Source organism: Lissotriton vulgaris, chromosome 2_1, assembly GCF_964263255.1.
Source record: "Lissotriton vulgaris chromosome 2_1, aLisVul1.2, whole genome shotgun sequence".
Classification (NCBI taxonomy): Eukaryota; Metazoa; Chordata; class Amphibia; order Caudata; family Salamandridae; genus Lissotriton; species Lissotriton vulgaris.
Window position 1 is genome coordinate 1,918,711,771 of NC_141687.1, and position 26,613 is coordinate 1,918,738,383.

General features: G+C 49.3%; 1 protein-coding gene across 11 annotated transcripts in view; it reads left to right on the top strand.

Annotated features, from left to right (window-relative positions):
* The window catches only part of AKAP13 (A-kinase anchoring protein 13), a 1,375,395-nt gene that overhangs the window by 1,168,918 nt on the left and 179,864 nt on the right, over positions 1-26,613 (top strand). For all 11 annotated transcript variants that reach the window (XM_086958098.1, XM_086958099.1, XM_086958104.1 and 8 more), the window contains 2 exons: positions 14,025-14,273; positions 25,437-25,513. In XM_086958098.1, coding sequence (XP_086814224.1) covers positions 14,025-14,273; positions 25,437-25,513 — 326 coding nt within the window. The remainder of the gene's footprint in view (positions 1-14,024; positions 14,274-25,436; positions 25,514-26,613) is intronic.

Consider the following 26,613-nt stretch of genomic DNA (forward strand, 5'->3'; position numbering starts at 1 on the left):
CCTTACCGACCCACCCATCCTCCCCGTTCTGCAAACCGATATTTAGGGTTAAGGTCATCCCCTTTCAGGTCCCTACTTTTATGGCACCAGTGTTGGTTCTATCATGGCTCTCCGTATCTGGCGCGGAAAAGCTGTGTATCAGAACTGACCGCAGTGCGCATGGGCGGCGTCTAAGTACTCCGACGACGTCATTCCGGCGCTGACGACGAACGTGGAGCCGCGGACGACGCCTGCCGTCGCGCAGGGGTATTTCTACGCAAAATTTTCCGGATCCAGACTGACGCCTGGATATATTCTAAGGTAAGGAATCTATCACTAACTAATGTCTCTCACAGATATATCGTTACACAAGTAGTAGCTTGTGCATTAAGCCACGTCCTAAATTTGGGCGCCCTCCCTCTGCCCCACCTACAGGCCACCCGTCTCTTGGCCATGAGCAGTGCAAGGGCTACATACTTGCGCTGAGGCCCCAGTACATGTTTGACCTAGCTCAACAAGGCCAGTAGCGGCGATGGCTCCATAGACGTGTTGATCATCAAAGTCAAAGCCTCAAATATGTTTCCCCAATATTCGCTCACTCCTGGACACTCCCAAGCCAGATGTAAAAAATCGGCCTGTGGCGCGTGGCATCTGTCACATCTGTCTGTGTTACGTAACTGGTACTTGTGCACCTTGACTGGCGTATAATACAATCTATGTAAATATTTATAGTGTATGATACGCAGCCTACTACTAGCCGAAACCCGCTCAGTCTGCGAGCAGCAATTATCCCATTGGTCATCCGTCAGCGGAAAACCCAATTTGTCTCCCCATTGTGTGCAAGCCTTTTAGGACGGTACCTCACGCTGCATGTGAACTGCTCGGTATATCAGTGAGACTAGACGTTTAGACGATGTTTGTTGGCGGATCAAGTGCAGTGGAGAAAGTACCGGGGGCTCAGTTGGAAAGTCTGAGATTAGGCATCGGACCCCTTGTCTGAGCCGAATATAGTGAAAGGTATCTAGTGGGGTTCGTTGCACTCCCTGAAATATATTCTCCGACTCACGAAACTGTCCATCTTGATACAGGTCTCCCCTGTTTCTAATAGCAACTTGCTCCTGAAATTTATGAAATAGCGTTTCCTGTAGAAGGGGCATATTATATGATATGCAAGCGGTAGGAGAGGGGAATAGACCATGGGGGCATTCAAGAAATGTACAATGCGTCGCCATGTCATGATTGTGGCATTAACAGTGTCCTCTGTCCGTTCTTGGCTATTAGGTGTAGCATAAAGGGCGCCCTCCAGCGGGACCGGGTGTGCAAGCCAGTGTTCTACCGCTACTTGCGGCATGTACTTCGCTTGATTCACCCAGAAATAGACATAATGGGCCTGACCACTTAAGTAATAAAGTCCGAAGTCGGGAATCCCAACACCCCCCCCCCCCCCCCACGATGAATATGGTCTTGTCAGAACAGTTCATTGCAGCCTAGGCTGCTTGCCTCCCCACACCAACCTGATCAGTTCTGTCTTAAGAGCTTTAAAAAAATATCTTCCCGGATAAAATGGTATGTTTAAAAAGAGATAGAGGGGGTTCAAATTATGGTGGGGTTCTCTTACATATAATGTAATGTCATCGGCATACATGGAAATAAAAATCTTCCTCATGTAACTCCGCAGGGCCTTATCTTTATGGAGTTGTCGTAACTTCGCCGCCAGCCGTTCCGTTGCCAAGGCAAACAACAAGGGGACAGTGGGCACCCTAGTAATTGAGACGTGTTACCATTCATGAGTACCTTAGCGCCTGGTCAGTGGTACAACAATCGTATCCAAGATAAACAGAGCGGTGCGAACCCCATCCGGAGCATTATCCCAAATATATAATCCCATTCAATGGAATCGAAAGCCTTAGTGGCATCCAAGAAGACTGCCGCCATGGGTATATCCGGGGAAACATTGTTCAAAATTGTAAAAAGAGTCCTCCGATTATGTGAAGTGGCCCTTCCGGGAACAAATCCTGACTGATCCGGAAGAATCAGGTGGTCTAACAGCAAGCTGAGGCGATTGGCAATGAGTTTCGCCAGAATTTTGGCATCACAATTGAGAAGGGAGAGTGGTCGGTAGGACCCACATTGGTGAGGTGGCTTCTCAGTTTTCAAGAGAGAGATGAGAGCTTCTCGCATGGACAGTGGGAGGGAGCCCACTTCTAGTGCCTCCTCATAGACCTCACGCAAGATGGGGGCCATCAGGTCTATATAGGTTTTGCAGAATTCTATCGGAATGCCATCCATGCCTGTGGCCTTCCCTGATTGCATTTGCATGATGTCTTCCCTGACCTCGTCCAATTCAAAGGGAGCACATAAGAATTCACGATGTGCGTCGCTCAACCAACCCAGGGTCCCATCTCCCCGATATGCCTCAAGGTCCAACATCCCTCCTGGTAGTAGTATAAAGCTCCGAGTAATGGCGTGTGAAGACTTCTAGTATACTTGCAGTGTCCCGACAGCGTGTCCCCTCCGACCCCTCTAGTTCTACCACATAATTGGAATAGTGTGGTTTCCTAATCGTGTCTGCCAACACCTTGCCGGGCCTCTCTCCCTCCCCGTACCTGCGAGCCACCCAATGTTTGCCTCTAAATCGTGTTTCTCTTTGTGCCACATCCATGTATTCCGTAAGCTTCTTCCGAAGTTTATGTTGTGTAGCCTCATCCGGATTATGTGCTAGCGATGCTTCCAGTGCCTTGAGCTCTGCATCCAGTCAGTGAAGTGTGTTAGTGATGTCTTTTAATACCCCCAACCCTTTAGATATGCATAATCCTCTGATTGTGGCCTTAATTGCTTTCCACGTGATTTCCACACTTTGTACTGTGCCCTTGTTACGTTCAAAGAAATCTTGTATCTCCTCTCGCAGTTCTTCTTGGAATACTGCGTCTAAAAGGATGGATGCATTTAGCCTCCAACCCCCCTTCGGAGGGCTGAGATCCGCCGATGAAAGCATACGTTTTACTGGTGCATGGTCTGAATATGTCCTAGCTAAATGCTGTACCTTACAAATTGCTGGGCCAAACCCCCTAGATATAAGCCAATAATTTAATCTTGCCCATGACGCGGCTTGTGCTGTGTAATGCGTCCTTCACGTGTCAGGGGATTGCTGTACCGCCACGCATCTAACAATTGATATTCATTAATTGTATCGTGCAATACTATGCCTGCCTTGGTGCAATGGCGGGGGCAGGGGTGAGACCTATCTAGGGTCGGGCTTAGGTAACATTGAAATCTCCCCCCCATATGATGTGATTTGAGCCTATCTCTCTAATCGCCGCCCACAGTGAAGAAAAAAATCCAGTGCATCTACATTAGGCCCATAACAGAGTCACTGATTCTGACCCTAGGCGTCCCCAAGCCAAGCAATACCTCCCCTGATTGTCACTGGAATGGCACCTGTTTTTTGACTAGTATGGCGGTCCCCCTTGCCTAGGACGAATAAGAGTAGAAGATCCTGTGTGCTGCCCATCTGGATGCGAACGTAGAGGCCCTCTGGGGGGTGAAGTGCGTCTCCTACAGCATGGCTATATGTGTCTGGTGCCTATCTAAATAAGCCAGGATATGCCGCTTCTTCCCCGGGTCGCCCAACCCCCTGACATTCCATGTAATGATATTCAGTTGTGTTGTGTCTGTGTAAGCCATATGTCCAAGTCATCTCAAGTGTCAATCTGGAGCTCGGCCGTGCGCTATCTCACAACCATGTGTGCACATTGCGTAGCATCATGTCGCCTGACGAACCTTCCACCGGTGTTCTACTTATTAAATTTACGATCTTGGAAGTAAGACCGCTACCCTGTACATAATCCCACTCCAAAGTATCCAATTCCCTATCAACTCTTACTCCCTCCCACTCTCCCCACTGAAGCAACCCCAACTTGCCAGGAATACAGACCCGCCCACACCACCCTCCAACAAGAACAACAGATCTGAAAGAAACACGTTAGTGTTAGATTCCTTACCTTAGAATATCCCCAGGCGTCAGTCTGGATCCGGAAACTTTTGCGTAGCAGTACCCCTGCGCGTCGGTAGGCGTCGTCTGCAGGCGTCCCCTGCGGCTCCGCGTCCGTCGTCGGCGTCGTGCGCCGTGATGACGTCGCTGGAGTACATAGACGCCGCCTCCGCGCGCTGACATCAGTTCTTCTTTTTTCCGCGCCAGTGGACGCAGATCTGAAGAGCAGTACTCCGGTCTTTGACCAAGTTTTTCGATTGTTTTTTTCTCTATTGTGCCTGATAGGATGCCTGGATTTAAGAATTGCGATGACTGTGAGCGCACGATGTCGGTCACAGACCATCACCGCCTCTGTCTCCGGTGTCTGGGCCCCGACCACGACGTGGACTCCTGCGTCGACTGCCGGGCCCTTACCAACAAGGCTAGGCGGGAGCGGTCCCGCAAGCTACTGGAGCTCCGGGTGTCGGCCCCACGTCGGGACCGGGAGCGGTCCCGGTCCGGCCGGAGGTTGAGAGAGCGTTCGAGGGAGCGGTCGCGGAGCCGCGCCGGGCGCTCCGGAAGTCGACACCACTCGTCAGGCTCGTCAGGTAGGAAGCACAAGAAGTCGGGGCGTCGTCATCGTACCCCCGACGCTCGCGCGATGCGGCCGGGGGCTCGGGTGACCCCAACCCCGCGGCTCCGCGAGAGTCGCCGGCGCGGCCTGCCTCATACCCTCCGGTCCCTGGGCATGGTGCGACGCCTGAGGAGATCGAGGCGTTCCTCATGGCCATGAGGGCGCTCGCTTCTCCGACGGGGCCTACGGCGCCTTCGGGCCCAGTGCTACCGTCTGGGGGCCCTGGCGGTTCGGGTGTCCCTGCCTCGGCGCCGTCGGGTGCTCCGGCCCCGGCGCCGCCGACGGCTCCGACCCCGGCGCCGCAGGGGCCTTCGGGATCGGCGCCGGCTGGTCTTCCGGCCTCCCCGGCGCCGTTGCCATCGGGGTTACCCCCGACGCCGCCCCCGCGCGGCGCCGGTTCTCCGCTGCCGGTTCCGGCCGGCGGTGGGGTTCCGACGCCGGCTCCGGGCGGTGCCGTCCCCTTACCTTCTCCGACGCCGGACGCGGCGCCGGACGGGCGTCGCTCGACGCCGGTCCCGGCGCCGATGGGGCCCATGAACCCCGAGGAGCCGGTCTTCATCATTGACTCCGAATACGGAGAGGATGAGGAGTACAGTGAAGGTTGGGAGGGGTCCGAGGACCCTCTGGCTCGCGAGTGCCAGTATGACCCGGACTGGACAGGTGACTTGGGGGATGCCAGTGGTTTGGACGACTCCCCTAACCCTGGTTTGATCTCTCCTCCTTCCGTGGCATCGGTGGAGGGAGCTGCCTATTCTGTGGTGCTGATGAAGGCTGCCAAGGCCTTAAACCTTGAGCTCCCCGTCGCGGCCGTGAGGCCTAACATCCTCACCGAGGTCTTCAAACCGCAGTCATGCCCACTGAAGCCACTGCTGCCGTTTAATGAAGCCTTGTCTGACGTTCTGTTGGGCACGTGGTCCAGGCCCGCTTCAGGTGCGCCTGTTGATCGGAACGTGGCCAGGCGCCACCGTCCTTGTCCGGACGACCCCAAGTACCTGTCTACCCACCCCACTCCTGAGAGTCTGGTGATCCAGGCCTCGACCTCCCAGTCCGCATTCCCGTCGGCCCCGCCCGACCGGGAATCCAAGAGGTATGACCAGTTTGGCAAAAAGGTCTTCTCGTCCATTAGTTTGGGCCTGCGGTCTTGCAACACCGCCTGCCTCTTGGGCCGCTACACCCACTCTGTGTGGGATACGGTCGCGGAGCTGCTGCCAGAATGCCCCATGGAGGTGCGGGCAAAGCTCGGTCAGGCTGTGGCTGAGGGCCGAGATGCAGCGAAATATTCAATTCGGTGTGGTCTTGATACGACCGACTCGCTGGGCAGAGCTATGTCTACGACGGTGGCGATTCGTCGTCACGCCTGGCTGAGATCCGCCAATTTTTCGGCTGATGTCCAGAATACCCTGATGGACATGCCGTTTGATGGCTGTCACCTGTTCGGTGACAAAGCGGACCACGCGCTGGAACGCTTCAAGGACTCCAGGGTCACGGCCAAGTCCTTGGGTCTCTCGACCCAGCGTCAGCAACCGGGTTCGTTTCGTCCCTTTCGTGGCCAAGGAAGGGGCGCCCCCACACGTGCTGCCAGCCACGCGCCGCAACAATCCTTCCAACGCGGTGGCGGCCGTGGACACCGCCGTGGTGGCGGTCGGGGACAACGGCGGGGTCAGACCACACCTTCCCCCGCAGCATCTACCCCAAAATCCTCCTAGTCCGTGCTTTCGGCCCCATGTGACGCCAGTGGGTGGCAGGGTTCGCCATCACCACGCTCACTGGCGCACGATCACTTCGGACAGGTGGGTGCTGCAAATTGTCCGAAGGGGCTACTCCCTCCCCTTCGAGACCTCTCCTCCAGCCATGCCACCGCAGAACCACCGTGTGTCGGGGGACCACTTGACACTTCTGCAGGAGGAAGTTACGGCCCTCTTGGCCAAGGGGGCCATCGAGCGCGTTCCTGGGCCAGAAGTAGGGCGTGGTTGTTATTCCCACTACTTTCTGGTGCCCAAGAAGGACAAGGGGGGCCTACGTCCTATCTTGGATCTAAGGAACGTCAACGGCTTCCTCCGGAAGGAGAAGTTCAAGATGTTGACGTTAGCTCAGGTCTTGGCTGCTCTAGACCCGCAAGACTGGATGGTAGCGTTGGACTTGCAGGACGCCTATTTTCACATCCCCGTCCTGCCGGCCCACCGGCGTTACCTGCGGTTCACGGTAGGCCAGGAGCACTTTCAGTTTATCGTGCTCCGCTTCGGCCTTACCAGCGCCCCACGGGTGTTCACAAAGGTGATGGCGGTGGTCGCAGCCCATCTGCGCAGGTTAGGGGTTTCAGTCTTCCCCTACCTAGACGACTGGTTGTTGAAGGCGGGCTCGCCCCAGACAGTCGTCCACCACCTTCAGATGACGGCAGACCTCTTGCACGACCTGGGGTTCTCCATCAACGTGCCGAAATCACACCTGTGTCCCTCTCAAAAGCTTCTTTTCATCGGAGCGGTTCTGGACTCGGCGCAGTTTCGGGTTTATCCTCCGGAACGGCGGGTTCGGGATATTCAGGCTTTGATTCCCATCTTTCAGCCGCTATCCCGAGTCTCGGTCAGGTTGACGCTGCGGCTGCTGGGACTGATGGCTTCCTGCATCCTTCTGGTGCATCACGCCAGGTGGCGGATGCGGGCTCTGCAGTGGGACCTGAAGTTTCAGTGGGCCCAGCATCAGGGCAACTTGTCCGACCACGTCTTGATCTCGGAGGGCACTGCGAGACAACTGCAGTGGTGGCTTACGGACCGCGATTGGGTCAGGGGCAAGTCCCTCTCCCTTCCCCAACCGGAGCACGTTGTCGTGACGGACGCGTCCCTCCAGGGCTGGGGTGGCCACTTGGGAGAGGCAGAGATCAGAGGCATCTGGTCTCCGGCGGAGTCCCGGCTCCATATCAATCTGTTGGAGCTGCGGGCGATTCGTCTGGCACTGAAGGCATTCCTCCCCTTTGTCAACGGGAGTGTAGTGCAGGTGTTCACCGACAACACCACCGCCATGTGGTACTGCAACAAACAGGGCGGAGTGGGGTCGTGGACCCTTTGCCAGGAGGCTCTGCGCCTCTGGCAATGGCTGGAACGTCAGGGCGTGACTCTGACGGTTCAACACCTGGCAGGTTCTCTGAACGCCAGGGCGGACGAACTCAGCCGTCGGTGCTCGATGGATCACGAATGGCGTCTGAACTCGGTCGTGGCGCAAGGCCTCTTTCTGCAATGGGGAGAGCCTTGGTTAGATCTATTCGCCACAGAAGAGAACGCGCAATGTCATCAGTTCTGCGCGTTGGAGTTTCCAAGACGGCACTCGCACGGTGACGCCTTTCGGCGCGAGTGGAGTTGCGGTCTGTTATACGCCTTTCCGCCTATACCACTTCTGCCCAGAGTGCTGAAGAAGATCAGGCGCGACCGGGCCCAAGTTATCCTTGTGGCTCCGGACTGGGCTCGAAGGTACTGGTATCCCGAGCTATTCAGCATGTCAGTCGGTCCCCCGATCCGCCTGCCCCTTCAGGAGGACCTTCTGTCGCAGCAGCAGGGGACGGTCCTCCACCCGAACCTGTCCAGTCTCCACCTCCATGCTTGGAGATTGAGCGGCGGCAGTTGAGGCCATTTGACTTGCCTCCTGAAGTCTGTGATGTTATTCTGGCAGCCAGGCGTCCCTCCACTAAGTCGGTATACGCCTGTCGGTGGAACAGATTTGTGGCATGGTGCACAGCAAAGGCTGTGGACCCTCTTTCTGCCCCTCTTTCGGAGGTTCTTCTGTTTCTTCTTTCTCTTGCCCAGCAGGGCTCTGCTCTGGGCACTATCAAGGGCTACCTTTCTGCCCTTTCAGCCTTTTTGAATTGAATTGTTGTGTCTTGTAAAGCGCACTGCTACCCGGAGGCCTCGTAGCGCTATAGACCGCTGGGGAACCCGTCCTGGCTTTCCCTGTGAGATAGTCCCTCCTGGGGGTCTCCAAGGTGAAACCAGGCATCCCCGGCGTTTGTGTGGGGCCGTTGTGGAGATGAGGCAAGCTAATGCCCAGAGTTGCCGAGTGTGCTCCCTGGTCGGAGTAGGCACCGATGCGAGAATTATCAGTCCGCTGATCCTGGTCCAAGACCCTGCCGCGTCGGGAATCGAACCCTGGTCCCGGGCCGTTCTCTGCACTCGGGTCTGCCGCCTCTAACCAGTGAGCCACACCTCTCCACTTTTGAGGCTGCCTGATCAGCCTTCTTTGTTCAAATCCCCGATTGTAACTCGATTCTTGAAAGGCATCACTCACATGTTTCCACCTGTTCCGTTTGTGATGCCTCAGTGGGATTTGAACCTGGTTCTAACTTTCCTGATGTGTGCTCCCTTTGAGCCCCTTCATTCTTGCCCTCTCCGTCTCCTGACTTTAAAGACGGCTTTCCTGGTTGCCATCACCTCTGCCAGGAGGGTGAGTGAGCTCCAGGCTCTTTCTGTCCAACCTCCTTTCCTGTCCATTCATCCTGACAAGGTGGTTCTGAGGACTAGACCTTCTTTCCTGCCCAAGGTTGTTTCGGCCTTTCACATCGGGCAGTCCATCACCCTCCCTTCCTTCTTCCCGCCTGCGCATCCTTCAAAGGATGAAGAGCGGCTCCATCGTCTGGACCCAAAACGTGCGCTTTCATTTTACATGGATCGCACACGCCAGTTCCGGGTGGATGACCAACTGTTTGTTGGCTACGTGGGTGCGAAGAAGGGACGGGCGGTTTGTAAACGAACCATCTCTCGATGGGTCGTCCTCTGCATCAAAGCGTGCTACTCTTTGGCTCGGAAGGAGCCTCCTGTTGGGCTGAGGGCCCATTCCACTCGGGCCACGGCGGCTACTACTGCCCTGGGCCGGGGAGTCCCCTTGCAGGACATTTGCCAAGCGGCTACGTGGGCCTCGCTGCACACCTTTGCGAGGCACTACTGCCTGGACAGTCAAGTCCGGAGGGATGGCTTCTTTGGCCGTTCTGTCCTCCAGGACTTTCTGGTGTAGTTTTGTATTGGTTCGCAGACCCACCACCGGGGTTGGTATTGCTGGGGTATGTATTCTAAGGTAAGGAATCTAACACTAACGTGTTTCTTTCAGATGAACAAGTTACTTACCTTCGGTAACGATATATCTGTAAGAAACATTAGTTAGTGTTAGATTCCTTACCGAACCCACCCATCCTCCCCGTTCTGCGAACTGATACCTAGGGTTAAGGTCATCCCTTTCAGGGCCCTAGTTTTTACATGGCACCAGTGTTGGTTCTCTCATGGCTCTGCGTCTCCTGGCGCGGAAAAGCTGTGTGCAAAGAACTGACGTCAGCGCGCGGAGGCGGCGTCTATGTACTCCAGCGACGTCATCACGGCGCACGACGCCGACGACGGACGCGGAGCCGCAGGGGACGCCTGCAGACGACGCCTACCGACGCGCAGGGGTACTGCTACGCAAAAGTTTCCGGATCCAGACTGACGCCTGGGGATATTCTAAGGTAAGGAATCTAACACTAACTAATGTTTCTTACAGATATATCGTTACCGAAGGTAAGTAACTTGTTCTTTAGTCTCTGCAAGCAGAATGCAGCGGACAATCCCGGGGTTATACCCTTCAGGGGCCAGCTCTAGGTGGCAACACAGCGACCCCACGCCCACAGAGCCTAGCGTAGCCGGAGCCACTGGCCCTGATGGGCAGAGGGTGCCCGGTGAGCAGTTATGTTAGCAATTTATGATCATCATTCAAATATGATAAACGTCTCTTGATATTATTGTCCACCAGCTTATAACTGACGTGACTCCAAACAATTTGTGACAGTGTTTATAGCTTATGGAGACCTTCTCATTGTGCGTCTTCCTCTTTCCCCATCAGCGGGGACCCTTGGGACTCTGCCGTGCCTCCATCAGGTCTGTTCTTTTTTTTCACTTGTTTGGGGAATTCCTCCACTTGCTACGGTTTAGTGAAGAACCTCTGTTTACCCTGGTGCGTAACCCTTAGGCGTGCAGGATACTAAAGCGCATAGTCAATTTGTGCTTTCCTCAGCTTATTCTTGACGTCCAAGAATTTCCGTTGTTCCTCCTGGACCACAGGCGTGAAATCAGGATAAATGGAGAAGGAGTTCCCATCGTATTTCAGGGCCTGTTGACTCCGTGCAGCTCATAGCGATACATCATGGTCCCTGTAGTTTAAAAGTTGCGCTAATATGGGCCTCGGGGTGGTACCAGGTCGGGGCCTAGGTCCCAGCGACCTATGGGCACGCTCTACAATGAATTGGTTGGAAAAAGCTTCTAAGCCAATCGTCGTTAGTAACATTTTCTCCACGTATTCTTCCATCCGCCCAGTATTGGTCGTCTCCGGAATACCTAAATTGCAAATATTATTGCGCCTACTGAGCGCTTCCAAATCTTCATTCTTCGCAGCAATGACCTCAGTAGATTGTCCATGCAGGCAAGCTGCGTCGTGTGTCTGGAGGACTTGTCCTCCGAGTCGGAGATGCGTCTTTCTGTTTCTTTGATCCTATCTTCATGTCCATCCAATTTGTGTGCTATGGCATCCATCTTTGATGACATTCTGTCGACCTTGTCCACTATGGTGGCGAATCCCTGTCGGACCTCACTAAGGATGTCTTGTACATCAGTGGACTGTCGAGTAGTTGCCCCCTGGGTCTCATTTCTTCCTACCAGTTCCTGATCGTCTTGTGCGTTCCAGTTGCTTTTCTTTGCGGCATCAAAATTCAGCTTTGGCTGCCTGGTATCCGGTTTTCACATGTTGATTCTCGCAGCGGATACTAGTGCTGGGCGCCGCCCACTTCTTCTCTCCCTACGTCTGGCGGCTTAACAATTCCTACGCTGTTTGCGCAGTGTCCTCAACAGTAATCCAGCGCAGGGGCAGGCACCAGGGCCTCACCAGCAGTTCCTAGTAACTTCACACGGTTTTATCCTGATGGCACTCTTTACTCTCTATTGACTAGCACATCATTGCATGTGTCCATCACCTCCTAGTTCGCCTCTCCCTAGGCCTTCCAGGCACTCCTTGCGCCCTGTGGCAGCGTTGTTGTGGTCCTGCCGCCGCAATCCAATCAGCGCTGTGCTGTTAATGTATTCGCTCCCAGAGGGTGCGGGGCGACAGCCGATCAATTATATCTCCGGTGTTGCTTATGGGCCCCACTTTGTTGCTCTTAAAGACTCCTTCCCGGGCGCTCTGAGGTCTCAGCTCCTCTGCCCCCCCACTCCCCTCACAGAAGGTGTCCAGGCGGCCCGTCCCACATGCAGGTGTGTCGTGCACTCTCTCAGCGGGCAGTAGCCTCACAGCAGTAAATCCTTTTGCTTCCAGGTACAGTCTAATGTTAGTACTTCCCAGCAATCGTGCTTAATAATATCGCCAGCTCCTCCCTAGTGGCTCATATGGGTTGGCCGTGGCCGCAATCACAGCCATCTGTGGCTTTGTGTCCTCAATCGGCTTTCCAGGGCTGTGTATGCAGCCCGTCCGCTGGTCTTATTGTCCCCTCTCCAACGCCAGCAGTCGCGGGGGAAGTGCAGATCACACGCGGGGCTCTTCCTGCACTTCAGGCCCGCAATTGCGCAGCCAGGCGGCACTCCCTCAGGTCGCCCCCGGCCACGGGTCCGTAGCAACTCGGGCCGTACCCTGCCACCAGGGGCGGCCTTAGGCATGTGCAAGCTGTGCACCTGCACAGGGCCACCAAACCCCAGGGGCCACCACGCCAATATATATCCTTAATATAATAATCTTCTGAGGATGGATACATATTTGCGTGGCGGCCCCTGGCAAGGATTTGGGGCCTCTGGCCTCTGTTCCACTTCCAAACACCCTGACTCACCCTCTTCACTGGCCTCTGCGCTCCGCCCCGCCCGGACCCCCTCTTCCGGGGCCCCCTACTTACGCTCCCTGCCCAGGGCCACCATGAGCCTAGAGCCGCCCCTGCTGCCACTCACCGCTTTCCATGGACGTAGCCTGCACCCACGCCCAGTACACACGGGCCACCACCGCCCGCAGCGCACAGCAGCTCCAATCCCTGCGCAAAGGAGCCGGGGGGGTTCCAGCACCACCTCTTCCGGTTAGGCCGCGTCGCATGGCCCAGGCACTCCATGTGCGGCCGCGGGCTAGAGTTTGTCCTGTGGCCAATATCGGCGCTCTCCCAGTTCCACCGTCCGCACCGGTTCACACTTCAGCGACGCACAGCTTGGGTAAACGGCAGCCGATCCTCATGAAACTCGCCGTGAGGCAGCAGGTGGACAAGTGGTTCTAATTAGCGACATCAAACACCGCAGATGATCATATTAGGCAGGATATTTAGCAATATAAATTCACCGTGCAGCAGGAGCCTCACCTACATTCGGCCATCATGCAAGTGCGCCACCAAGCGCCCCGAACTGTCTGAGAATCTTAGCTGATATTTTAGCTGCTCAAAATACTACAACATCAAAGCAAATTAAAGGGCTGAGGTCCTGGCCGAACTGCAGTGTTCATTTGAAAAAATAGAATAGATGATTTGATGTAGTAATTCTTAATTACAATCCTCTCCAAGAACTGTAACAAGCACGCCTCCAGTTTCCATATTTGCTTTCTATGCAGACCACCCAGACACAATTTAAGAATATTTTGGGGACATTTTAAAGATCTATGAACTGTACATAACGTGACTATTAACTAAATCAAATCTGTCAATAAGTGAATTTCAGGACAGTCAAAAGTACTTGAATTTACTGCTGTGTTAATGAATTACCAATAACGAATTCACAGGGCAACCATCATAACAATTCTTAAACAGTTATCCACAACAGTGTTAATTGGGCACTGGAGTGTAGGTGGGTAGGACATTTGCTGTCTTGGCAACAGTGTGGAAGTGACAGCTGCTCTATGGGTCAAAATGTGCTGAGTTTGATGAAATTAAAGATAAATGGTATGAAAATAAAGACAATTGTTGTTCCCATGAAGTTTGGTTTGGTCTCTTATATTGGTTTGCAGTTCATTTTTCTACACTTGACCAATTTTTAATAACTACATCAGCCAGACAACACTGATAGTAAGTTTAGTAGCAAATGCAGTTGACTTATAAGGTATGCACAAGAATCGTTTCAGATATTAGTTAGCACTAGAAATGGAAGAATTGTAATGCCTGAAGTAACTTTCCTTTTTTGATTTAAGGTGATGTCATCATAAAGGTAGCCTATTTTCATTTGGTCAGTTGGAAGAAAGAATTTGTAAATGTATTTAGCAGATTTGCTACATTTTGATGCATACTTTGAAAGTGTGGTCTCCTAGAAGATTCCGGTGTGCAATTTTATTTTGCACCTTGCACATCAAATCATTGTTTTAATGTTCGTGAATAGTGCAAGAATCTTTAGGATCAGAATTAAAATGTTGGTTCTTGCATTCAAACTACATGTTGGGACTTATTAAAAGGAGAGGCATTGCTTGCTAACTAGATCTGTTTCTATATAGACAACACGGTGGAACATGAAGATTTGAAACAATCATTGTTAATGGTGAAGGAAGTGATAACGGAAGTAAATAGCAAAGTGAATAACTATGAAAAGAAGATTCGTCTTCATGAGATTTACAGTAGAACAGACAGCAAATCTATCCAAAGAATGAAGGGTGGCAAGATGTTTGCAAAGGAAGATTTAAAACGTCGGAAATTGATCCGTGATGGTCCTGCCTTCTTGAAAACAGCAACTGGGCGATTAAAAGGTGAGTCTTGAAACGCTTAAGAAAAAATCCGAGATGTAGATCAGTAGAATTTACATGGTGGGGTCAGTTTTAGGTCATCCATCTTCTTAGCATTTTCTTTGTGCCATACATTCGGTGCTGAAAACTCAGATTTTACCTTAAAAGCTTGCTTATGTATGATTGTATTTTGTTTCTTATAAGATTATTCTGCTCACCCAAAGTGTAACCTGCTTTGTCTCTCTATATTTCACAAGTACATTACCAAGGACAGGCCCCTGCACCTCATTATTGGAAATTCCATGAATGAAGTCAAATAGAGTTGTTTATCCAAGTATAAGCGAAAGAGCGAATAAAGCAGGGGGTTGCTACTATAGAAAACGTTTCACAAAGCTATGTTGTTTGGCTTTCTAGTTATTCAGAAGGCAACTTCAAGATGTTAAATTATAGATCAATAACTAAATTACAAGATATGGTAATATATTGTTTCCATTTGTAACTCCTTTAATCCCTTACTCTCTGCACAGCAGAATGTATTTCTATACAAGCGATAGATCGTACACATAGAAAGAACCACAATTTCCCCCAAAACATCCATACTGTCAAGAAGCACCAAACTATTCACAGGAAGCTAAATTAATTTTCAGCTACCAGTAATATAGATGTGCATGTAAGACCATATTTGGACATTGCAAATTTTTATGATGAAACATCAGCTGAGACATCTCCCTACCTTTTGTATCATACAGAGAGTGCTGTTTGTCTCCTGATAGTGCCGTAGGTCAGGGTCTTGTCTTTTGAAAGTATTTTACCTTTGTACCGATCACTAATAAGATTTTGGTACTGGGAGAAGCTGTTAACTGTTTTATCACATTCTGAATTTTCATTAAAAAAATTTAAATACATTGATTATCTCTCTCCACAGCTGTAATTTGAGGTAAAATATGACAATAAAATTCAGAATATCTGGAATTTGTTTTCTTCTTATTGTAAGAATTTCATATTTTTTAAGCAAAATGTATCACCCAGAACAGCTCAGTCTTCCTGAAGGCTTCCAGTTTCATACTAGTTCTTGTCCAACTATGGTCTCTTGCTTCCGAAGACGCAACTTGCTGGGATGAGCACCCTAAAACAGTGTGGGTATGCCTACATCAAAGTGACGGGCTATCTTAACTAAACAAATTGAACATCACAGTGTCACAGCCATTTCCTCTAGTTATTTTCCAGGTTCTGGTAGCACCTGCAACTCGTGAAAACCCAACTCTGTTACGAAATAAGGTTTTCACAATCCTATCCCCTGCTTTCACTGTTCGCCTTATTCGGTCATTTGAACATTGCCCAAACTTTGCGATTAGGATATCATGTTACTTATGGCTGTGGGAATGGTTGTTTGAATGACTCTTTTAATTGCTGTGTAACATAGGAGATACTTTACAATGAATGGTACAGTCCATTGTGAAAAAGGAGAGAGTTGACAATACCACATTCCGCAGTCTGTCAGAATGGTTGTGTTCTGTAGCCTGTATGCAGGATAGCGATCCAGGGAGGTCAGACTCTTCAACAGTTAGAGGGGGACAGCAGAAAAGAATCATGGAATTCTACAAGGGAGCAGAGCAGAGTTTCTAGACCATGGAGTACTAGCTACTCCCAGTTATAAATATCTTCAAAATTACAGACCTCTTCCTCTGCATGAACAGTTGCAGGAAGTAGATTAAAACAGGCACATATGATTTGCTGCTGTCTGCCAGCAGGATTTAGTAGACATAAGAGCAGTCTCTGCTCATAGTGTAGCAAGGCAAAGTAGATCTGAGGCGTCACATGAAGTACAGTAGGTGAAAAGTTAAGGAAGACCAGGTATGCAGCATGTTTAACACAGCGGATGAGAATGACTACAAGGAGAAAAGTTGGCCTCTGTCAAATGTGTAATATAACATGAAAAAGGCCAAGAAGAATATGGTATGTAACATAGCAGATGAGAGAGACTAGTAACAGAAATGCCAAGATCTGTATATGTAACAGAGCAGAGAAGGAGAGACGCCATGCTTTGCAGGCAGTTAAAAAAAACAAGCATCTTCAATGCAATCAGGCTTGCCTTTGTGACATGTATGTATTTAGCTATGCAGCACATTAGCCTGGGTGCTGAAACATCTACTGTTCTTTAACATTGAGGGAAAGTAAGCACCAAACTGTTGAACACGACAGGTATGGAACACATGGAGAGAAATAATGCCGATCAGTGGGAAATTGAAATGTCCAAAGCTCTGTTTTTAATATAAAATCAGCATCTTCGGTGATCATATCACTGAAAATACAAGATTTAAAGAATGAGTTACTTAACTTTGGTCTTGATGTATCTGGTAGAGACACAGTCTAACTGCAGATTCCTTAACTTAGAATATACCTAGGCGTCCGACTGGATCTGGAAAACGTTTTCCCCAGCGGAACCTCTGTCCTCCCGGTGGAGGCATCGCCGGCTCCGTCCTGACTTCATCCACGGAAGTGACGTCAGTGGACCCATTTAAGTCCCCCTCAGCGTTTTGACGTCAGTTTTCTACTGTAAAACTTTTCCGCACCACAACGCGTAGCAACTACAAAAACTGCAAAAGTATAGGAACAGTGTGCCAAAAAAAAGGAGTAAAAACCTTTGAAACAACAGTGATAAAAAATCATAGTATGATGAGAATCAACACCATGTTGAAAAAGTACTCAACACTTGAAGGGAGCGAACAGAGCACCCGCCCCAGGAAAAGTCCCACCAAAGCGAAGAGCTGTGCCCGCCCCTAAGAGGCAACGGCAGTGGAAATTATTGACATGGCAAACAAAATGCAGTTCGCAACCACAGGATGGAACTGTATATAAGACAGTCTGTAACCACAGGATGGAAATGAAAAGAACCACAGGGCTGGAACAACATGTCTCAAGGTAAGTGAACATCCACATAAAATGGTCACCACACCCCCCGCAATTACCTATGAACTGTAGCATATTCTAATAGCATCTCAACCCAATTGACTGCAGCATAGACAAGGAGACCCTAAAGAAATGGGGAGAAACAAGAGGGCAGAGGGAGGGTAGGAAAACATGAGAATCTCCACACCGGAAGAACCATGGTGAAGAATCATTAAAAAGCACAGAACCTAGCCACCCAATAACAAGAATTGGTGAGCCAATGTGCCCAAAAAAGAATGACACACCCTGCCCGGTAGGTATGTGAACTAGAGCGCCCCTCAGGAAGACCAAGGCCACCTGTAAGGTGGTGAAGTGGTAGAACCCCACCTGGAAAGGTCCACACAGAGCAGGAAGGATGGGAGGGCGTTAAGGAATCTGCGGCTAGACTGTGTCTCTACCAGATACATCGTTACCGAAGGTAAGTAACTTGTTCATCTGATAGAGGCATTTAGCCGCAGATTCCTTAACTTTGAATAGATACCCAAGCTATACCCCATTTGAGAGGGTCTACGACAGAACCCACCAAGTTCCCAAAGGAAGTAGTCCATCAAGAACATAGACTTAAACAAGATGGGAGCCACAATGCCAGCGTGCTGACAACATACCCATAAAGCTCAGCATTGCCAGCGTAGCTGACACCAGACCATGAAGTTCATGTCTGCGCATGAGCAAGGGATGCTAGGTACCACAATCCGTCAGAGGATGGCTCGAGTCCACTGTCACCCAGACAGGGATGAAACGAAATCACAGAACCGGAAAGGACAGTGCACAGTGGCAGAATGTCACAAACTTCTATGAAAGGAGGGAATCGGAGTATAGGACCCCAAGATCCATAAGAGACAAAGGGCCCAGCGAAGGGACTCAAACATGATGACAAAATCAAAAATGTGCAATTGGAGCGGCACAACATCAGGTGCCAACAAATGACATGTCGGAGCAGACGGTATCATGCAGAGACATGCAAACTATGACTAACAGGAGATACATAGATGTAAATACAAGACACAAAGCTTGTACCGTGAGAACTACACCGCACAAAGCATAGCTCAATAAAGTGTAACAACAACAGCATCTGCGCGTCAACCGAGAAGACGGGCACAGCACCAGGTAGCCAACCAGGCTACTGTGCCCCTAGTTTCAACGACCAAGGGCCACTGACAAACCGAACGCGCCCAAAGCTATCTCCCATGAGGAAGAGAGAGAGAAGGAAGGAGAACGAGAGAGAGAGAGAAACCGAGAGGAACCTGTGGCAATCCCCAAAAACCACTACAGGAGTCTCCGCATGCTTGCCCCCTCGTGTATGTACACAGCACATAGAAATACATGGAAAAGTCAAGAAGTGACAACCAATGGTAAATAGGAAGAGTACCCGTAGAGAATAGAAAGTCGCTCGAGAGGTACCAACTGCACCGACTTTTGTGAAACGTAGCAGGATATACAGTCCAACCACAAAAGAGGGCAACCCCAACCCCTCGATCTGGAAGGAAGACCGAGCCACCGCGATACAGCCTGGAATACTGACTATCACAGCAACAAAGAAGAAAAAGAAGTCAGTAACACTCAGACATGGAAAGTCTGAAAAAGTATATATAAATAATGTATATAGACAAGATGAAGCCAGAGATCATCTGTAGATAGAATAAGTCTGTTGAAATTCGCATCAGAGGCCAGGGGAAGAATACCTGAGCCGTGTGCGACAACAAAAATAAAAACTTGAGCCCAGGCCGGGCCGTTCAGAGGGAAGCCTGGAGCCAAAGGTAAAACCTAATAACGATCCGCTCTGGCGAAAACTCTACCGCCCATAGGCAAAACCCGACAGGATGTGCCCATCCTTTCCCAACACCAGGGAAGAAGACAACAGGAAGAGAACGCAGCCAAGAGAATGGCTCAAGTAACACAACGGGTCCCTGCGATAACACACCCACACAGTGTGGACCACATGTGGTGCTCCCCCCTTCCCCCCCCCCTCCCAGAGTACAGAAAGAACCCGTCCAGAACGGAAAGGAACAAAGCACCCACAGGGACGCGTACCCACGCCCAAGACAGCCAATAGCGCCAGGGGCAGAAAAAAGGCAGCAATACAGAAGCTCCAGGAGAGGGTCACGTCAGTCCATGGATCTCAACAGAGGAGGCGCTCCACCACAGTCTGGACTGTTCCCATGGGGCCCAGATCTTTTGACTAGGAGAGAATGTTTCCATTGTCAGCATTCCGTCCATCATTTGTTTGCTGTAACACTTTTCGCCCTTAGTGGGATGGGTATGCCCAGACGTGGGTCCCTTGCTCGCTGTGCCACTGGATTCAAGCTAGCCCGGCTAAATAAGGGTGACATACCCTGAAACCAGTCCCAGGATGCTTGTTTCCGGTCCACGGCAGACCTGGCCTGGCAGGTTGATCTGGACTTTTCCCATGGGGCACAGGGTCAAGACTGATTTGCATATGGTTGGGTCCAAATTGGGGTGGCATAGTGGGCAAAAGAATGATGTATTTAGCCCAGATCTTTTGACTGGGGGAGAATGTTTGCATTGTCAGCATTCTGACCATCATTTGCTAGCTGTAACACCACCACAGCAGGAAGCATGTCACAAAGGGAGATGCCCACAGCATAACCCACTAGAAAAAATCCCCAGAGGGACGGACAATAACGAAGAGAGCTCCACGGGATCCTCCGAAACTTCCTGGCAAGGAAGAGCAGCTACACAATAGTGAACGAATACCCCACATAGTGTACGTCGCATCCCTATAAAAAGCAAGGGACACCTCATGAGACAAGCTCATAGGCAGAGGTCAAAAGGAACCATATAAACAGCTGACCCAGCTGCACCAAAGAAAGGAAAAACCTGGCTGAACAGCCGTACCCCTGTTTGGGAAATAATGTCTTGAACCCAGAGACGTAAATCATAAAACAGTGACAACATTGCGCACGAATACACAAGTCCACCATAGGGGACTAAAAACCTGGCAGTCCTGGAAATCCAGAGAGGAGATGCTGGACCGCCGAGTCGGCATACTCATCAAACAGATGGGTCACATCAAAGGGTAGATCCCTGAGTCGCTCCCAAACGGTCTTGGGGACACTGGCATCGGGTAGCCGCGCATGGCGACGCAGAGCAACTGACCTGGCCATAGCTCGACCCTCTGAGTAAGTGGTGATTATGGCCGACTGGAAGGAAACTGCACCCTATCGCGACCATCCCGAATAGGCTGGACCAGGTCAGCACGAGGGCCCTCCGGCAAAGAAGGAAGGAGTTGTTCAACGGAGTCCCAAAGGGCAGAATTAGCCCAAGCAAGCACGCAGGTCGTGTTCAGGGACCGAAGGCCTGAGCTAGTGGACGCAAAGACATTGCAGCCAAGTGACTCCAACCACCTGGCCCCCCGAGTGGGAGGAAGCAACGTTGGAGGAGAGGAAGGAAGCGCTGCCTGGACTACAAGTCCTGGAGCCCTAGGATAGAGGGTCAAACGGGCAGGATCCTCTTGAGCCGGTCGATGGCGATGTGCAATAGCACAATCTACCTTCGATGAGGGTCTGGCCCAAGTCCCCAGAAGGACATCATACAAGGCAACCAAGGCTCCACATCCACCGTGCCCTGGTGGAGAAGATCCAACAAAGGATCCGAAGACAGGGAGACAGACGGTTGCTGCATATGCAAGATATCCTCAGCCCTGGAAACCGCCCTTGCAAAGTCTGCGCCAGCCTCTGTGGCCGTCCGCGGTGGAGACAGCAAGTCATCCGTTGGGGACGGCAGCAGGCTAATCCGTCCACCCAACAACATAGGCCCTACATAAAAATGAGCCGGCCAGTGCCCCATGGGTCCCTGCTCTGTGGAGCATGGGAAAAAACGTGGGTACTAAGAACCCACTGCGGTCACGTCCTCCACCAGCAGAGGAACAGCCGGGGACGGAACTTGTGTCGACGGACGACAGGACTGCATCAATGACCCCTGAAGAGGACTCGTCCGCCCAGCGTCGACTCGACCTCCACCAAGGCAGTAGTCTGTGGGAAGGAACAAGGTCGACTCGGAGTCAAACTTGTATCCAGCAAAGACCCAGGGAGCCCTGCAGGACTGTGCGAAGATGTGTCAGGAGGGCTAGACGACACACCATTCACTTGCTACTGCAATTACTTTCTCAGTGGTCACAGCTTCAGTTCCACTGAGTCCTATAACTGATGCTTCTACTCTTCCAACACAATTATTTGAGTCAGCAGGTGAGGATTCTGATGACGGTTCCTATGTGAATGACGTCTTTCGTCCTGCGTCCAGTCCATCTAAACTCTATATAAAGTGCCAAGAAGATGATGAAGATTATGAGGAGGAGGGGTGTGCTCTCTTTCCCGTCCATGATGCTCGTTTTGCTGCACCTCATGAGGAACAAATGACTCCGATACCGTCCTCATTGGTGACCAACCTGCAGCATATGTTGGACGATTATAATCGCAGATTCCCCCCATCTGCGCCTACTTCTCCAACTCCTCAACCTGCGCCGCCAGCATCAATACCTACGGTGACACCACGATCACTGATCTATCCGCAGCGGGGTACAGATGATGATGCGGATGCGAACCAGGACACTGATCAGGATATAGATAACGTCCTCACGGATTGGGATGATTACAGAGACAAAACACCATATTTGCCTTCCCCGCCGGTGGACATCGGAAGCTTTCATAATTTAATGGTACGTGCTGTCAAACGTTTCCATTTAACCTTAGAGATGCAGCAAACGGATTGCTTCCTCTATGACTTCAAATATCAACCCCTCAAGCAAACCCATACCATCCCAATTATTGATTTTATTTGGGAAGAAGGTCTCAAACTTATGGCATCACCAAATTCCATCCCTGCTTTGTTACCACGTCTGGACAAAAAATACAAGGCGCCTGCAAACTCTCCAGCATGCCTTGTTTCACACCCTAAGGTGGATTCCGTCGTAACGCAGGCTGCCCAAAAACGTTCAAGGAATCCAGCCACTCCGCTAACCTCTCCTCCGGACCAAGAAGGGCGCCGATTAGACTCGCAAAAAATTCACCACTATGGCTGCCACAACAGTCAGAGCGGCCAACTCCCTGGCCATTCTTGGAAGATATGACCGCCAAATGTGGTCAGAAATCACACCCTTGATTGACCAGCTCCGTGCCGAGGCCCGAACGATAGCCCAAGAAGGCGAGAAAATCTCTTCAGAGATTATTGAATGCGCTGTTGACATCTCTTCAACAGGATTCAGGCAGCTTGCTGGAGCTGCTGTTTTACAATGCCAGGGCTGGCTCAAATCTACGGCTTTTCGCCCTGAGGTGCAGGAGAGAATTCTTGATTTGCCATATGATGGTGATTCCCTGTTTGGCAAGCATGTTGACGAGGCTCTGGAATCCATTAAAAAGGACACAGATACTGCTCGTGCCTTAGGGAACCTCCAGTACAGGAAGCGGCCTTTTCGAGGAGCACGTGGCAGAGGCAGTTCTTCCAATTTTCGTTGCTCCTCTCAGTATTGATCCTATGGTGACAACAAGCAAAGATACAGCTACCAATATCAAAATCGCCAAACCGATTCAAGACCTTATCGGAGGAAAAATAATTACAGGGAGGGAAACACCTCCAAAAAGCAGTGACTTCCCCAGCAACAAGTGTTCTCCGATTCTGAAGATTGGAGGTCGAATCTCCCACAACTTCTTAAATTGGTCTCATATCACCTCGGATCGTGGGGTCCTAGACGTCATCTCGAAAGGACATGTTCTCGAGTTTACAAAATTTCCACACACCCGTCAACCTTCCGGTCCCCCCTCCCCCCCCCCCCCCCCACCTCATCTAAAAGATCTGGTAGCTCAAGTCAAGATCATGATAAAGTGGTTTATCATGAAGTGGTTCCTCGAGCACAACAGGGCAGGGGCTTTTATTCCCGCTTCTTTTTAATCAAGAAAAAGTCGGGAGAGTGGCGCCCCATTCTGGACTTACGAGCCCTCGACAAATTCATCAAATCACAAACTTTCCAAATGTTGACCCTACTGGAAATTTCACAATACCTCAACCCCGGAGAGTTCCTCTCCACTATCGACCTCTAAGATGCATATTTTCATGCATATTAAATAAAAAATCATTTTCAAACAAATATTTTTCGTTCGAAATTATTTAGAATCAAAAACATTGCTGATTTTTTTTATTTCCTACCCTATATCACCACACAATTCACAACACATATCTAAGTTTTATTTTAAAAATGTACATACATAATTAACGTAACCAATAAAAAAAATATTAATTATAAAAGAAATTAAAACACAAACAAATTATAAACTTCCTACACTTTACCCCAATAATGCCCACAAACCCCTGGTAAAAGTAAACTGTAAAAAAGTTCATTACACAAATAAAACGTATTTTCATTATAAAACTAATAATATATGAGAGTGAATTATAAAGTAAGTAAAACTAATTTACTCTCCACCCTTTACCCCTAAAAAAGTAAAACCCCCACACAAAAATATAGGCTACCCCAATGAAATAGTTAATTAATTAACCTTAATGATCAGCCAATATTAATTAAGCATAAATTACCCCATAACCCACACCTAAAATTAATTACACAAATGATAAGGGAAGAGGTGTGGCGCAGCGGCCAGGGGGACTGACTCTGGAACCCAGGGGCTCACGGTTCGATCCCCGGTGCCGGCGGCACATCAGCACTGCACCATGTGACTCTGGGCAATAGATCACTTAATCTTCCTGACTGCCCCAAGCGCCTTGACACCTTTGGGTAATTGTTTGCCCTTTGCAACTACTGGCCATTTAAAAATAAATTCCTTCCCACCCTTTACTCCATATTTGTCCACCCCAAAAACAAATCTCACAATTACCATAATTGTCAATTAATTAGGTAATCTAAATCAACAACTAACTATTAATTAAACATAAATTACTTCCCACCCTTTACTCCTATAAACCCCACAACCCATACCTACAATTAATTACACAATTTCCATTTATTAATTTTCAATTAATTAATATAAATGAACTAATTATTAATTCAGAATAAATTACTTACCACCATGTACCCCTATAAACCCCACAACGCACACCTAAAACAAATAATTACTCAATTACCATAATTGTCAATTAATTAGTATTAAAAAGCAACAAATTAATAATAATTACAAATAAATGACTTCCCACAGTTAACACTATAAAATCTAAATTAAATAAATAAATCAATAATCATTAATTTATCATAACTAAATTATTTCCCACCCTATAAACCCACATCCTGGTATGGAACTAAAAAACGCAAAATGTAATAAAAATGATAATTCCTAAAAATTAACACACATATTTTAAAACATAAACAATACTTATACAAAAAATCACATAAATTTAAAATATAAACTAAAATACAGAACACTAATTAAAAATTAAAATATCAATATTTTAAACAACTATATTTTTACAAACAATGTGAATAATTTCTATATTTTTAAAAACGATATTTCTTACCTTAAATTCGAAATGATTGACCACCATATACTTGCTGTCGATATTTCTGAATCACGATATTTTCAGCTCGATATTTGTTTAAGTGGACATTTCCAACTTGAAAGTCTGTCAACACCAACGTGGGGTATTAAATTCCTACAGACTGACATAAGGGCCCTTGTAGCCCGTGGGAAGTGTCGGTCGGACCTCCCCTCCCTCTGCCCCAGACTGCCACTCATCATAATGCGGTGGTCAGATTGCGGCGCCAGATGTCGGTCGGATGGTTGCGATCCGACCAACATCCTAATTAGGTTCTAGGTGGCTTGTATTGTAGTTTACTGCAGAGAGATTATTTTGTTTGCCTGTGAAAGTAAGTCAGTCATTGGTTCTTCGTTAGATTGTTAAAAAGATTATTAAATAAATACATTTTCATTCTAAAAGCACCAGTTAGTTCAGATTTCCACCCAGTGCATTCCATTTATTATTGCTCTGATTGATATTCCCAAGCACATTTTCATGGTATTTCACATTGTTTCATGCAAGTTAATCGGTCGTAGACAATATTATTTCTGCACCCTGTATCCACCACAAAGAGTGAACCATGGGGGTGTATTAATTAAAAGATTTCGTATTGAAATGTTGTAGCGGGGGCCCAATGCCATGTCTCAATATGTATCCTCCTGTTGGTTTATTGTGAAAAAATGATTGCAGGTGAACGTCTTTTGTGATTATTATGAAATATAAAGACACATTAATACAAACATGTGAATGTTTTTGCAGAGGTTCAGGCTGTTCTCCTCTCCGACACGCTTGTTTTTCTTCAAGAAAAAGACCAGAAATATGTGTTTGCGTCACTGGTAAGAATTTCTTTTCAATTCCAATGAGTTTGTACTTGTGTTTTTTGTAACTTAAACTGGTCCAACTTTTAAGATATTAGACCGAGAATGACGGCGAGGAGGAAAGCATCTCCAAAGTGCAAGTTGTGTGTTTTTTAGTGTGTTCGCTTATGATAGTGTATGTTTTCCAATATTCCCACCACATATTAGCGAAGGAAAAAAAAGGTTTTAAGGTTTTCTCGGCTTTAGTAAAGTTGCTGGTTTTCGAAAGTACTTGTACAGCCAACAGCAATTATTATTTTTGGTCCCTTTTCTTTGCTTCTGCTTAAGAGAACACCAACATGTAACGATATTTTATCTTTTTTTAAATCTTTTTAATCATTTTTAGGTCTCGGTACTATCCGGTTCGTCAGAACCGGAAGTAGCGAGATCTTATGTTTCTTAGAGGGGCTCTTCATCCCGCCTCTAATTTTGGCTCTCTCCCATTGGCTGGCTTCCTAAATGGAGGACAGCCATTGGAGGATAGAGCCTTCACTCCAAATAGGCTCCGTCTTTTTCGGATTTGGAGGTGTGTTCGGTGTTCTTCTTTCCACTTTTTAGGCACGCCTACTTCTGAACACCGAACACGCCCCCGAATCTGAAAAATCTTAGAGCTTGCAGCCGCCATTTTTGCCCAGAGTCTCTGCCGGGGTGGATCGTCTTAGCCTGCCATCCCTGTGTGTGTGTCCCCCCCTCCCTCCGCCGCAGCTCTCATCCGTCGTGCTCTGCCTTCAGCCTCGCAACCCTTCCCTCCTCTGTCGTGCTCTCGCCTCCCCCCTGCCCCCCCCCCCCCGTCGCAGCTCTCCTCCCGTTTCTTTAGGGATACAAAAAAGAAAAATAAATAATGAGCACCCCACGCTGGACGCTGTTCTTATTGTTAGGCTTGCTTCTGATGCCGTGTTTGCCCGCCCCCACCACCCTTCCTAGATCGAACATAAATCTGAAACTGTGTCCGTGTATGCGTGTGCCCCGCCTCCTGCTCGTGCTACGGATCATGGGGAGTGAAGCACATCATTTCTTCCTGCTTCCTTCTCTCTCTGCCAAAGGTAAATAGAGGGGCAACTTGGCAAGTGTGGTGCTCC